This window comes from Paroedura picta, chromosome 12 (genome assembly GCF_049243985.1).
Source record: "Paroedura picta isolate Pp20150507F chromosome 12, Ppicta_v3.0, whole genome shotgun sequence".
Classification (NCBI taxonomy): domain Eukaryota; kingdom Metazoa; phylum Chordata; class Lepidosauria; order Squamata; family Gekkonidae; genus Paroedura; species Paroedura picta.
The window spans coordinates 25438617-25454193 of NC_135380.1; the positions used below are offsets into that span (position 1 = coordinate 25438617).

The 15577-nt window shown below is 46.0% G+C and overlaps 1 protein-coding gene across 5 annotated transcripts; it reads left to right on the top strand.

Moving 5' to 3' along the window:
• The first annotated feature begins 1621 nt into the window (after positions 1–1621).
• C12H2orf42 (chromosome 12 C2orf42 homolog) lies at positions 1622–14398 on the top strand. Of its 5 annotated transcripts, XM_077305240.1 has the most exons (10): positions 2661–3099; positions 4988–5089; positions 5447–6281; positions 7502–7612; positions 8840–8941; positions 10390–10494; positions 12823–12930; positions 13218–13318; positions 13562–13724; positions 13854–14398. In XM_077305240.1, the coding sequence occupies exons 3-10, from the start codon at positions 5459–5461 to the stop codon at positions 14060–14062; spliced, it is 1722 nt and encodes a 573-aa protein (XP_077161355.1). In that variant the 5' UTR covers positions 2661–3099; positions 4988–5089; positions 5447–5458; the 3' UTR covers positions 14063–14398. The 5 variants fall into 5 exon arrangements, with proteins under 5 accessions (XP_077161352.1, XP_077161355.1, XP_077161353.1 ...); XM_077305237.1 differs by lacking the exons at positions 2661–3099; positions 4988–5089 and adding an exon at positions 1622–2638; XM_077305238.1 differs by lacking the exon at positions 4988–5089.
• The last annotated feature ends 1179 nt before the right edge of the window (positions 14399–15577 follow it).

A 15577-nucleotide genomic window follows, 5' to 3' on the forward strand; every position in this document is an offset into this window, starting at 1 on the left:
AGTATTTATTAATATTAATTTTGGAGTACTGGCTCTTTTTGTTCTGGCTCGCTTGCATTGGAGCAACTTACAAAAGACTGAGTTTAGTGCTGAGTGTTCCTATGACTGTATTCTGTGAAGACTGTGACAGAGGGGGGGGGGGTTGCCTTTGTGGTTGTTCTGCTTGTCTTGGTTTCAACCCCCTCATTGTTTGTCTTTGGGGAATTTATTCATGAAGAGTTCTGGGAAGCTGTTCTGCAACTTGAAAATATGCAAGGGAAATTTATTGTGCAGTGGGTGGCAGAGAAGAAAGGAGAAAATGCAGCCTAGGATGAATGCAGAGAAATTATGTAGTACATTACTGTGTTTACAACTGGCATTTCATCAGGACTGAGCAGGGCCAGAAATGGTATGAGTATCTACCAAGCAATTCAGTACAGCTATGCTTAAAGTTTGGCTGTAAAGAGCTGAATATAAATCAGAAAATAAATTGTTAACCTTGTAGACAAGAGTGCCCCCCTCACAATTTGAAATAAAGGATTCTGAAGACTCTATAGTGATGCCTTCTCAGATTTTGCATAAACATCTTATAATTTGTGGTTGCCACCTCTGCGTGTACAATTATTTCAAAAGAGGATATTTTAATAGATCAGGCATGAGTTTGGTGCACTGGAATTTTCTGTATTTATTTGCTTTCAGCAATAGAACTGCCCACATTTTGGTCTATTTAAATAAAATTCCTGTCACTAAAATGGAATTAAGATACTATTGCCCAGTAGCAGTAGTAGTAAGATGCTATTGCCCAGTTCTTTTAAAAATAAGGAGGAAAGTTTCTTTGTCAGTGCTGATTTTTTTTTTTCTGTTTTGGTCACCCAGGAAGAAATTTAAGTCAGGTTCTCTTGTTTGGCATAATCAGAGCGGTAATACATTTTAGAAGCATGAAATATTTGAAGAGGTAAAATACTTGAAAATGGTGAAATTATAAAGGTACGATAAAAATGAACTGATGGGGCCCCTTAAGAATGGGTGCACTGGTTAGCAGATATTCTTTGCATAAGTCAGAGGCTGGGACTTGACAGATGTAACTCCAGAGTTCCTTCCTCTCTGCTGTAACCCAATTAATAGTAACTTGAAGGCAAAATAAGTTGACAATGGTTTGAGTCTATTTCTTCTTCACACTGTCACCCTTCTGCTATTTGATTCAAGCATGTGTACATGTGCCTGTGCGTTTAAAAAGGGAGTTTTCTTGATGTGAGACTCGTAAGCAGAAGAATACCCCCATATAGTTAGTGAAGGAAAATGAAACGGTCTTGGGTTTTATAGTAGCAGCCCATTTTTATGTTTGTATGAACACCTCCTTTGAATTAATGTATTTTGACATTTTGTGTTTAGAAGTTCAAGTTCTTAACTCCAGAAGCCGTGACTTTTGAAAGCCATTAAGGGTGTAAATAAAAGATGTGAGCTTGCATATTTTACCCTTTGTTTACTTTACTACTCAGATTTCAGCACAGCTCAAGTCTTTAGCCAGCTGTTTCCAAGGCCCTAGGTTTGGATAGTGAGGTCTTCAAAACTACCTTGGAGGATGCTACTGGTCTTGCTGATCATCAGGTGGAAACGTAACACATTGGCAAGATCCCAAGGAATGACATCTCATCCAGTACTGGTTGGGAAATTGTAGCGTTTTAAAGATGCACGTATTTCTGTTATGGGTACTGTAAAATGCCAAATATATCACCTGGAGAGAAGGATGTTTTGACTCCATATGAATGATTGTATGGATGTTGCAATTCACTGTCACTAGTAAAAGCACAAAAATCTGCATTACAAAAACTTCCTCAGTGTGTGGAAATAAAATTGCTAGTTCTCTGAGCTGTAACAAAGTTACAACTGCAGTGAACCTGATGTGCTCTATCATATGTGTTCATACAGAAGGCTGCTTTGCCAGCTGGCGGAATTCTTGCCCATATGGGATAGTGAGTGTCGGATGTCTTAGGCAGAAGACTAAGAATCTCAACCAGTGCTGTAAAAGCTTTGATGGGTGGCCTTGGGCCAATCTTGCATTCCCAGCTGAACCTGCCTCAGAGAGTTGTGAGAATAAAATGGAGGAGGAGAATGATGTAAACCACTTTGGGTGATCTTGGGGAGTAGGGTGGGGTATGAATAAATTGAAAACCAGTTTGATTCTAAACCATGCCTCCAATTCAGAAGCATGTAAGGAGCTACAGCTGTGGTGCTTGAGGAGCTTTATCTTAAGAAACATTCTTGGAAAGGGCATGTTAAATTTGGGAAGAGTGTTGTATTAAGATTCTTATAGGGGAGCAGCCAAGTTAATCAGCATATGTAAACTGCTAGTGGAAGGAGCATTACAACTGCACAAAAATCCTGCTTTAGCGCAGGCTTGCCCTGTTTCCTCCAATAACTGGCGTTTTCTTCAGCGCCTCTTTACTTGCAATATGGAATTTAAATGGTCCGCGGAACTACGTTTCCCATCATGCTTTGCCCTTGGGGCCTCCTGCACCTCGTGGGTGTGTTGGGCCTATGGAAAGCGCCGTTACAGACAGGGCTCGTAGTCCGTTTGTAAGGAACCATAGTGGAGGATGTTCGCTGACTCCCCTCGCTGGCCGCCGGGATGGAACCCGATGCCAACGAGGCCGCCCAGGTAAGGGCGATGCAGCGGGGCCTCCGGCTTGGTCGGAAAGGGGAGGGGTCCTACCCGAGGCCCGTGTCTGGAAGCGGCAGGAAATGACGTCAGGCACGATGGAGGCCTTCCAGCCCGGGCCTAACATCCCCCTGCCTCGGAGTTGCCATGGCGACAGAACCGGGTTTATGATATCGTTTCATGTCACGGCGAACCCGTTCTCCGGGTCATACGTCAGACGGGAACCGCGGCCGTGACGCCGTCGAAGCGTGGGCAGCTGTTTCTCTCCCGGTGGGATGCCCGAGGCCGACTGCAGCTGGCCCCCGGAGCGCCTCTGTGCGTGTGCAGAGTCCGGGTTGTGAAGGCCACCTCTGCCCTGCGGGGACGACAGGCACCAGCGGCCACCATGCCCCAGTACCGGTGTCCGGGCTTCAGGCCCCTCCGTGTTTGACAGCGGGCCAACAGCATTCCTGGCGAATTAGGTAGCCACCTTTTCCTGCCCGTGCCCCTGCTTGTGGAACAGCTGCATAAGCAGGGGTAGTCAAACTGTGGCCCACCAGATGTCCATGGACTACAATTCCCATGAGCCCCTGCCAGCGAATGGACATCTGGAGGGACGCAGTTTGACTATCCCTGGCATAAAGCATCGCAAGTGAAGTCCCGACTGCCATGATGCTTCAGGCACAGATCCCAACCAGTCAAAAGACGAAACCAGGTGGTGACCCTGTTAGAGGCACGTGGGAAATCATATGCCATCTTACATCTATATTATTAAAGCTCCATAACATTTGTCTCTTCCTATTTTAATCAGAGTCGTGGCACCTTTAAGACCAACAAAGATTTATTCAAGGTGTGAGCTTTCGAGTGCAAGCCCTCTTCCTCAGGCCAACACGGCTACCCACTTGAATCTATTTTAATCTGGTTATGCTTGTTGCCACAGGCACTATAGTTGTGCAAATACTTCCTAGGACACATTGATTAAAAAGTGTATTAAAATATTTATTAATAAACATGTTTCCCACACCCAACATACATATACACACTATGGAATGATATATCAGTTCATAATCAGAAATGCAAAATATCCCTTAGCATTACATGTAAACAAAAATTCTGGTATGAAGAATCTTGGTAGATAAATTGCACCTCTTCTAGATGGAAAGACTTGGCTATTGTAAGCATTAACCTGAGCAGATCCTTCCTCTGATAGCAGCTACAGACTGCCAGAGAGAGAGAGAGAGAGAGAGAGAGAGAGAGAGCAGACCCTTGCTTGTATTTCAGACAGCTTTAGAGTCCAAATATGAGTATCAACATTCTGCATGTGTCTTGGCTATTGTGACTTCACTGGAGTGTCATAACACACCATCTCAATGCAAAATGGTTTTGTTATTGATGCTGCTGGGTTGAGTGTGTGTGTTGTGGCCAGAATTCTGGTAGGCCCCATTGCATCATCAGATCTCCTCAGTTTCCTCCCCATCCTCAGTTCCAGGGCTGGCTGAAAGAGAGCTTTTGCAGAATTATCCATTACACTCACTGCTTATTGCTGTAACCAGATTGAATCACAGCCTGTGAGGAAGGTCCTTTGTTATTCCCCTTGTACAGATAGCAAACCAAAGACCTGGTTAGCATATAGTAGGGCTTAACTTTCTCTTCCTCCACTTTTGTTTCTATTGATACTTGATGTTTTTATTATAATTAACTCATGTCACAGTTCTCTTTAATCCAGTCCTCCTTGTGGCAAAGCTCAGTGCGGAACAATGACTTAGAGTTTCAGATTGGAGCCAGGTAGACTTGGGTTCAAATTTTCAGTCAACCATGAAACTCCCTGGATGACCTTAGGACAGCTAGTCTCTCCCTTACCTTGACCTACATCACAGGTTTGTTATGAGATTCAAATGGGGATGGGGAGGGCAGTGTTAATCAAGCTGGGCTCCTTGGAATTGATAGGTCACCTCTATCTGATTCCAGTCTGTATGATTATTAGGCCGAGGATGTTTTGAATTCAACTCGGATATTAACGGAGTTTATTTGAGACAGAATGTTTTTTTTTCAATAATGCTACATTTTTTTCTGATCATATTTTTAAAAATAGGGATGGAGATGAAAATGGCCAAAGTTCATAAGAGTGGAGATGGCAAACTTGTATCAGAGGGCACCTACAGAGCATCATTTCTCTCTGTTTCTTACTTTGCTCATCTCCTTAAACCCTTCCATCTTCTGAGCCAAAGAACAGTCCCTCTTAGCTGAATGGGTAACTCCATCCATTTCCCTTTATGGCTTGGTTCTCTGGCCTTTCCCCTCTTACCTTCTCCCATAGTTTAAATGTAGATTACCCATTCCTTGGGTCAGGGTGTCTGTCTCTTTTGCCAGGTACAGTGGTGACATTCTCCTCCAGATGTAATCTTCCCCAGAGAAAAGCGGAGGTGGCCTGCTGCCTCAAGCACTGGATTTATGCTCTTCAAAAACAACAGAGTAGGAGAAAAATGCATCTGATGCAGGGGGCACAATTTAGGGGGAAATGCAATATGCAAAGCCCATTAAAACTGGAGAGCACAATCTTGTGCTTCATTTCATTGGGACTTGTGCGCATCATGTTGTGTGGGCTGGGGTGGAGGTGCCATTTAGAATGGCTTAGGCTAGCCACATGCATCTCTCTCAGATTTATTCCTGGTGCTTTTCTTTTAAAGAATCCTGGAAACATGAGAAGAGAATAAAATAATTCAGGGAACACTTTTGGAATGTTGTTTTTCCTTAACCCCTGATCAAGTGACTAGAGATTTGGAGTAACAAATCAAACCCTTTTCACATCTCTGTGGGTTTTTCCTGTAGGTTCTGTGAAAGATGGAATCCAACTCTGTAAGGAGTAAAGTCCCAGCTTTCTTATCCGACTTGGGGAAAGCAACCCTGAGAGGCATAAGGAAATGTCCCCGCTGCGGCACCTACAACGGCACCCGGGGCCTGAGCTGCAAGAACAAGACCTGTGGCAACATCTTTCGCTACGGTGCATGGAAGCAGGCTGGAGCTGACGCAGTTAAAATTGTCACCGGCTCAGACCTGCAGGTCTACTCTGTACGTCAGAGGGACAGGGGACCAGATTATCGATGCTTTGTAGAACTGGGGGTTTCAGAGACCACCATCCAGACCGTAGATGGGACTATCATCACACAGCTCAGCTCTGGACGCTGTTACGTTCCATCCTGCTTGATAGCAGCCACACAAGGGGTGGTGGAAAACCAGTGCCAGCACATTAAACTGGCTATCAGCTGCCAGACTGAGGCCACCCCACTGACCCTGAAAAGCTCTGTCTTAAACTCAATGCAAGCCTCGCCAGAGATGAAGCAAACCCTCTGGCAGCTGGCGACAGAGCCCACAGGACCTCTGGTGCAAAGGATTACCAAAAACATCCTGGTGGTGAAGTGCAAAGCCAGCCAGAAGCACAACCTGGGCTATCTCCACGTCGTCTTTGCTCACAAAGCCGGCCCCAAGAATGTGATGGAGCACCGCTTTTTCTGCTCCTGCCAGTCCTTGAAAGCCAGCAAGGCCAGCTCTGCCAAAGAAGAGATGGGCCAGAAATGCATCCATTTCTTTGCCTGCATCAGCGCCTTTGCCAGTGATGACAGTTTGTCACAGGAGTTTGTGGATTTCCTCAGCTATGATTCCAGTGGTAGGTAAAGGCAGAGCATGGTTGAGAGATGGTAAAGTGTGGGTTGGCAGAATCCTCCATCTCAGAGTATGCTGAGTGAAAAGTTTGTACTTCTCCAAGGGAGTTTCCCAGGCCTTCCCTCTGGTCCTTGTGAAGTCAGTCATACAGAGGGATTTATGGGGCAGCCTAGTAGTGGGCATGGAGGACAGCAGCAGGGTCCAAAATATATATTTTTGTCCAATATTACAGTATTTGCTGGCATATAAGACTACTTTTTCCCCCTGAAAAACATGCCTCCAATTAGGGGGGTCGTCTTATATGCCGGGTGCACTTCAGTTGGGATAGACATAGCTGCCCATAGTGGCCCATAGTACTGTACTGTAATGTAACAAACTCTATATTTTGAGTTGAAATGTTGGGGGGTCGTCTTATACGCCCAGTCGTCTTATACACCGGCAAATACGGCATTTGTTCTATTGGATTTTCATACTACCTCTCCCCCATTAATGTTCAGAGTGGTATTTTAAAGACATGCAATATATATAACTTTAATAAAATAAAAACAGGTATGTATGAGTTATGCCTGTGTCTTTCTGCTCAAGCACTGGAAAGTAGGCACAACCCCCCCCCCCACTGCCACAGTGTTTCCTGAGTAACCTTGGGCCAGGGTGGCCAACTCTGAGTTGGGAAATTTGGGGGTGAAGCCTGGAGAGGTAGCTCAGCAGGGTATGATGCCATACAGTCCACCCTCCAAAGCGGCCACAGCCTCCAGGAAAGCTGATCTTTTAATCGGGGCATCAGCCTCAGTTGGAACCCTACCTTGGGCTGGTCTCTTTCTTTCAGTATATCCTACCTGCTAGAGCTGTTGTGTGAGGATAAAAATGGAAGGGAAAATCATGTAAACTGCTTTGGAGGAGGAAGGGTCGGTAAAAATGTACTGGATAGACAGGTTGTATCCTGAGCTGCTGTTCAAATAATCCCTGCATACCTTTACAAACAAACAAACAAAAAACCCCTCTGAAAAACATGCTACAAAAATTAAAGCTGGAAATTCAGCAAAGGAGCCAAGAAACTGCGTGGGAAGAAAGTCTCTACTTACAGTCCTGAAATCCTTCCTTGTTGAGCAGAAATGAAGAGAGAGATGCTATTACAACTCATAACCCTGATAGTTGTATATTGTGATAAAATGCAGACATTCCCAAACCATCAGATATTGAGCCTTTTCTCTCTGCCGACTCCAGGTCTGAAGCCCATTATAGGAGCCCAGCTTGTTTGCCAGCCAGAATCTGCTCTGCATTCTGTACAGGCTGCTGCCTCCAAGGCAAAGAGGAGGAAAAAAGATGAAGTAGTGGGTGAGTGTCTCACAGTGATGTCCAGTGCTGAGTTACTCCAGCACAGCCCATTGGACAAAGGTTGAGTCCTGGGGCATCTTTAAGGCCTACAAAGTTTAATTCTGGGTATGAGTTTTTGTGTGCATGCACACTTCTTCAGATATATAGAAACAAGACCTCAAGCCATACATGCATGCACACAGAAGCTTATACCCAGAATTAAACTTTGTTGGTCTTCATGGTGCTCTTGGACTCAAACTTTGTTCTGTTTCAGACCAACATGGCTACGCACCTGAATAGCCCATTGAAGTCAGTGGACTTACTCTGGAATAATTGTGCTAAGGATTGTCATGTTTCTCATTTGTTTTTCTCAGCAGGACAGTGTTCCTTGTCAATTTGGGCTGGCCACCACTCCTGTCTAGAGGGCCTGTTCCAGGGTGGGGGCTAGGTCAGGTGGGGGCTTGCCAGGACCCCAAGATTTTGAAAACGGTGTCATCATTCTGCCATTCTCTCTGCACTGAGAGCCTCTCAAAAGCTCAGAGGCAGCTCAACAGTTTTCCTACCAGGAGTGCTGTCTTCAAGGGCCTTAAGGCCTGGCTTCATGGACAGATCCCTTTGAAATCTAATTGGAGGGGATCCCAATTTCTTATGGGCAGAATTTTTTGCCAGTCCCAGAAACATTCTGAATTTCATTATTCTGTCTCCTGGCCTGATTAGATAGTATACAGATCTTGATGAACAAATGTCCCCGAAGGCAGCTTCATGTAACCAAAAAAAGGAATGTCATCTGACTCTAGGAAAATTACTTTGTCAAGGAATTCAAAAGCTTGTTTTTGTGAGGCAGTGTCTCTGTGACGTACTCCCATGAATCCTAACATGCTTTACTAGTTCTCACATATTACACACCCATGGAGAGACATCAAGCTGAGCAGTTGTGTTAGTTTTTAGTGGATGAGTTCATGCTGAGTGAATTGACCACAGGGAAGGAGGGGAGCATTTTGTAATGATAGGGAACTGAATAAGGATGATCAACTGATAGTAATACTTCCCTGAGCAAGGTGATTCTGCAAAGCCTAGACAGATTTTGTTTTTTTTCCCCTTTCTTGTAATTCCTCTTGGAAAGCGAGAGGTGTCAGTGCAATGACTGTCCTGCATACCTCGTGGACATGCTGTTCCCACTAATGCAGCTAGGCTGGGGGAAGCTGCTGGGCGGACCTATTCTGATGCTGTTTAAAACTTGACTTTAAGGCTCGCAAGCAAGTAGTCCACTCTTGGCTCAGGAGACAGCAAACGGCAACCAGAGGAAGAGTGGCCTGAAAAAGCCATCAGTTGCTTCTCTTAAAAAACAAGGTAAGTTCTATTGCACCTAGTGTGGAAACCCCCCACCCACCCCCAATGTCTGCAGGAATACTTGGAAAGAAAAAAACAACACTCTAAACACAAAATGGGGAAGATTATTATTATTATTATTATTATTATTATTATTATTATTATTATTATTATTATTATTATTATTATTATTATTATTAGATTTATAGCCCGCCACTCCCTTGCGGCTCGCTGTCAGAGAGCAGCTTCTGTAGAAGACTCTGTGCTTCACCTACAACACGTCACTTTTCAGGGTTTTTCTCTTTGATGAAAACCTGGTCTAAGCAACACCACAAGTGTATTTAGAGTTTTGCAGCCTTCCCGCCACACTTTGACGTTGGAACACACAGCTTCTGGCAGTGCAGTCCTGTGCAGATGTTACTCCCATCTAAATCCATTGTCTTTAGACTTAAAGCTGGAAGCTGCTTTTCCAAACAGGGCGATATTAGGATAAGGTTTGGGGATTCGCTTGTCCCCCTTCTTCTCACCTCCCACTCACCAAAGGGTAATTTGCAAATGCTCTTGTATTTGGCTGTCTGGCACTATGTATCAATTCTGAGTATGATAAATGTGCTGTGATAGAGCAATCCAGTCGCAGCTGGCCAGCCAGGTATAGTGGACCACCAGGTACTTCTCAAGTATGCCTGCAGTTTTTGTAGATGAAGGACGTAGCGAGGATAGGAAGTGTCCAAGCTCTTTGGGTTTCATGTAATGCTGGCCTGTGCAACAGGAAATGCAGAGTTATCCCAGCCTTCATGTCGGATTGGGGCAGGGGGACAATGTGCCGAGCTCAGCTTGTGGTCTTGATGATGAGCAAATAAGCTTTTGCATGCCGAGCCTGACTTTTCTTAACTGGAACTAAAGCGCCTGGATTGCAGTAGGACTGCCTCCCAGGAAAGTGACCTCTGAATCAATTTGTAGGTCTGGAAAGAGCCTTGCAGGTCTATTATCTCAGCGGCCCTGAGAGTTCACCTGATCGGATAACTTTCAGACAGGGGGCTGAAGTTCCAGTACCATCCAGCAAGTCCCTTCCTAAACTCAGGCCTGGATTTCTTAGGCGGCTCAGGGTCAGCAAAGTCACTGAACCACAAAACCAGCCTGATGGGGCTTTGCAGCTGAAGCTGTGCCACTGCCAGTCAATCAGCAGGAGGTAGTGATGTTGAGAGGAGCATTGCAGGCCAGGGGCAGAGCCCGTCTTCTGTAAACATGCCTACCTGTGTTCATGGCGATCAGTTCTGGCTTATCATTTTTATCCCACCTTCGGCAGAAAGTTCAGTAGTGGTCAGAAACTGTGGTAACCACTCCTGTACACCTGGGCGTTGGATTTCTGTGTGTAAACGGGGCAGGGCACATATGGAGTGATCACTATGTTTCTGCCCAGGTTTGAATTTTAAAATTTTGTAACGATTAAAGCCTTTCCTTTTTCTTAGCTTGCAGTCAAGTGCTTGACGAATTGCAGGTGACGTTGTCTTTCCAGGAGTGGCTGGCCAGCGTCACGGAACGCATCCATCAAGCCATGCATTACCAGTTTGATGGTAAGTCAGAAGAAGCGCAGGCCAACTGCACTGACTTCCTTGAACGGCTGTCCATGTCAAAGGACTGCGCTTATCCTGACCAGACTTTGTCAGTATATAGTGATTTTCCCAAACAGAGGTAAAGTGACGTTCTCTGTACCTTGCTTCTGAGGGCTGAACTAGATGTTACAGTATCTAAAGGTAGAACAGCCAAGCCTTGTTAGAGAAGCATTTGGCCATTCAGTGCTCCCCCTGGCTGTTTTGGCACTTGAAAAGGTGCAGGGGTGAGGACGATTACCTGGCCCCATTGTGCTGTGGGCTGAATCGGGATCGGGGCTGCCATGGCTGGGGCTCCCTCTTGGCGTGGCACTGTGCAGCTGCTGCTGGCAGTGCCCTCCAGCGGGCAATGGGAAGTCGGGCACAGGCAGGAAAGCAAGTAGAGCAGTGGCTCAGGCGGCAGCAGCGTCCCTCGGCAAAAGACTACCCCCCCCCTCCGGGCGTCAGTAAAATTGTCAAGCGTTGACCGGTCCCCGGTGATAAAAAGGTTGGGGACCACTGATATAGAGGATGGAGCAGAGTTGTTCTCTCTTGCCCCAGAGGGATGGACCAGAGCCAATGGGTTGAAATGAATTCAAAAGAAATTCTGTCTAAACATCAGGAAGAAGTTCCTGTCAGTTAGAGCAGTTTCTCAGTGGAACAGGCTTCTTCAGGAGGTGGTGGGTTCTCCATCTTTGGAAATTTTTAAGCAGAGGCTGGATAGCCATCTGATGGAGAGGCTGATTCTGTGAAGGTTCAAAGGGGTGGCAGGTTACAGTGGATGAGCAATAGCGTTGTGAATGTCCTGCATAATGCAGGCGGTTGGACTAGATGACCCAGGAGGTCCCTTCCAACTTTATGATTCTATGACCCTGTCAACAGCTTGGGATCCTTTCGAGGTTCTCATGCTCCCCACAAGAGGGTGCTCCTGTGTCACATTTATTGAAACTAAAGGATATGCTTATATACCTAGCAAATGCAGGGCTGGATGATCATGACAAAAGGCCCAGCATATGATCTCATGCAGTTAGCTCAATCGAATCTGCAGCCCACTCCTTCTTGGCTAAAACAACATGCCATTTGCTAGAATTTGGGTCTGCTGTATAACTACAAAGCCAGGCTTAGGTTCTGTGTGAATGAGCGAGTGTGTGCATGCAACCTATTTGTGACTTCAGCACCACAACTATCAGCTTGAGCAGGTTCTTTTATTTTCCATGTTAAAAGTTTACCATTTTTTATTGAGCAGAATCCCTACATGAACCCTCAGGTTAGATCACATCCGGCTAGTGAGCCTTTCTAATGGTCCTCCTGACATACTGCCGGGGGGCAGACATTGGTGGCCAGCACATGGGCATTTGTTGAAACCTCCTCCATTCGGGAACAGGCATCCTGGAAGACTACTTTTCTCTTGTCTGTCCATAAGGGATGGCAAAACCTTCCTTTTCAGGCAGCTACTGAGATGAACTTGGGGGGGTTTTCTGCTGCAAATATTTTTGTGAAACAAATTGTTTTGTATGGATTCTTATAAAGAAGAAGAAGAAAAAGAAGAAGAGTTGGTTCTTATATGCCGCTTTTCTCTACCTGAAGGAGTCTCAAAGCGGCTTACAGTCGCCTTCACTTTCATCTCCCCACAACAGAGACCCCCTGTGAGGTGGGTGAGGCTGAGAGAGCCCTGATATCACTGCTCGGTTAGAACAGTTTTATCAGCACCGTGACGAGCCCATGGTCACCCAGCTGGCTGCATGTGATACTTGACATCTGTGTTCTTGTGAAGTTGCCTCCTCTGTCCTTCCCTCCCTCCCTCCCTCCCTCCCTCCCTCCCTCCCTCTTTCTTTCTTTCTTTCTTTCTTTCTTTCTTTCTTTCTTTCTTTCTTTCTTTCTTTCTTTCTTTCTTTCTTTCTTTCTTTCTTTCTTTCTTTCTTTCTTTCTCTCTTTCTCTCTTTCTCTCTTTCTCTCTTTCTCTCTTTCTCTCTCTCTCTCTCTCTCTCTCTCTCTCTCTCTCTCTCTCCCCCTCCCTTCCTCCCCCCCTCTCTGTTTCAAAAGTTCAACCAAGAATACTCCTGTGCCTCCACCTCATGTATTTTTGCATGCTCTATGCAGCATGCCTTTAAAAGCCACCCACCCCTTTTGGAGATATCTTATTATTCACCAATTGTAATTTTTGCATTATCCACTGAGTTTATGAAATGCTTATGGCTTTTAATATGTGATCAGTCCTTAGAACTGACCCATATCTCAGTCAAAATTCTCTATGGATATTTTCTTTTCTTCCAACCACTTTCTGTTTGTATGTATGTGTGTGATTTTATACAGGCAAACCAGAACCCCTGGTGTTCCATATACCCCAGGCTTTCTTCGAAGCCCTGCAGCAGAGGATTTCTGTTGGGAGCACCAAGAAGTTGCACCCAAATTCCACTACAGGTACCTAATCTTTATATCCCCTTTTCCTCAGTTAAGCCTGTTGTGATAAAAATCATCTGCACATTAATGCCAAGGCATCATGGATCAGACAGACAGAGCCATTTTTCCCACTAGAGCTGGACTTTGGTTATGAGTAGATAATTGGGGGGATTGTAGCTCCTGGATCCCAGGATCGCCATACATGTAGCTGCAGCAAAGCCCCCTCCTCATAAAATCTTGTGCCATGCTTGCAAGCCTTAATAGTCAACTTGAAAATCGACATTCCTAACAAGCTCATTTGCTTCTAGCTTTTGTCCGGAAAGACGCCTTGCCTCTGGGTACCTTTTCCAAGTATACCTGGCACATCACCAACATCTTGCAGGTCAAACAAATCTTTGATACTCCTGAGGTAAGACTTATTTGTTATCCAAATAGGGTTGGAGGGAATTGAGGGAGGAAGCAGGAATCCAAGCATGGCCATTCCAAGAAGTGAAAGATTATTGTTGGTAGGTCTAGATTTGATTGTGTGGTGATCTGTGATTTGGCATCAGCATTCAGGAACTGTCTTGAGACCACCTTCCAGGGCTGTAGCATTCTTAAAGGGAACAATATTATCCTGTTTTTAGCCCCTGTTTTTGGCTCCTCTTCCCAGATGCCCTTGGAAATTACCCGCAGCTTTATTCAGAACTGGGACGGCACTTATGAGCCCTTTAGGTGCCCCAAAGTCGAGGTGGAAAGCATTCCAGAGACCTACGGGCGTCTGGAGAAGCAGCCAGTTCTCCGGCCCCTAGAGCTGAAAACCTTCCTGAAAGTTGGTGAGTCCACTGCCCGATCCACTTGCAGCCGGTCTGAAGGAGGTGGCATGCAGAACAAGACCCTCTTTCCCCCCTATGTAATATAGGAAGAGGCTCTCTAATGTTCCTTTCTGTTTTCCCCCTTGCCAGGCAACACCTCCCCAGATCAGAAGGAACCAACACCTTTCATCATTGAGTGGATCCCTGATATCCTCCCCCAGTCCAAGATTGGAGAGTTGAGGATTAAGTTTGAATACGGCCACTACAGGAATGGCCACACCACCGAATACCAAGAGCAGCGGCCTTCCCTGGAGCAGACTCTGGAGCTCATGCCTCTCACCACCATCACATTTCCTTGAATTTGTGTGTTCATCACACAGCTTGGTTTGCATGTGCACACACACAAACACCCCCCCCCCACTCCACAGCTGCTTGGCCTCTGCCGGTTATGAGCAGCCAGTTGAGTGGAGAGGCTGTGAGCAGCTGGAGCTTATGAGATACAGTGGTAAACTCCCCCTGCGACCTTCAGGCACCATCTCCTGTTTCTGCTGTCTCTGAAACTCTTCCCATTGGTCTCCATTTCTTGCTTGTCCTGCTGCTCCGACGGCTCCCAGATGGCTGTTCCACTGGACTGAAACTCCTTTACCGGCATACCTTGCGATATATTTTTAAAGAATAAATTAAGGCCGACAGACCACAGTGTTCTCAGATCGATCTTTCGCATAGTCCTGGCAGTTGCAAGTCTGAAATGTGCCAGTCCCCAAGGGGTTCCTGTCCTAACATACCTCTTCTCAGACATATTAAAAACCTGGGTTGGAGCGAGCAGGCGGCTGTCTCAGGCTTGCTGTCTATAGAAAACGGCACCTCGTTTGCTGACAGAGGAACCAGCCACTTTGGACATGAACTTCTCAGAAGAAGTGAAGTGCATCTGGCACACAGGGGGGACCACTGAACCTGAGGCCAGGTGAAATGAAGACAGCAGGCAGCTTGTTCCTGAGATCTTTAGAGAGGGAGTCGGTGAATGCACTAGGCAAAGTAGCGCAACAACCACAAGTAACAGCAGGCTCCCATGTTACAAATGGCCATAGGTCTGGCACCAAAAACAGCAGCCCTGTGCTGGGTTCTCCCCACACACACACGCACACACAGTTTATGAGCTTGGTGTAGTGGTTAGGAGCATGGACTTCTAATCTGGCAAGCCAGGTTTCATTCTGCGCTCCCCTACATGCAACCAGCTGGGTGACCTTGGGCTAGTCACAGCCCTGATCAAGCTGTTCTGACCGAGCAGGAATATCAGGGCTCTCTCAGCCTCACCCACCTCACAGGGTGTCTGTTGTGGGGAGAGGAAAGGGAAGGCGACTTTGAGCCTCGTTTGGGTAGAGAAAAGCTGCATATAAGAACCGACCTTCTTACCATAAGCCACATTCGTCTCTCATCATTTCATTGATGTGATGTAGGATTCCAAGAAAATACAGGTCCTAATATCATTGGGGCACAGGTAAGTTGAAATGCACATTAGAGAGGGGTGAGGAGGAAACTGGAGGAAAGCTGCGTTTGGGGGCCTGCCCATCAAATTTGCAACATGGATGGAGCTGTGAATGTAAGACAGTGTTGGTTAGTGACACTAGAGGGCAGTGTTTGGCCTCCGGTGGAACTACAGGGCTGTTTCTCCAGTGTTCCCTGGCCGCCTTTTTGATGGAAACCTGACAAAAGAGAACAAGCAGCCCTTCCCTCTGCATCCCTAAGTCACAAGAAGCAGCCAGCTCAACACGGCAGTGGATTTTGAACACGCAGCTTCCTGCGATGTTCCTGTAATCTAAATTAATTTAAACGACCCAATTTAGCTTTAATTGACGTGACACCTTATGGATCAC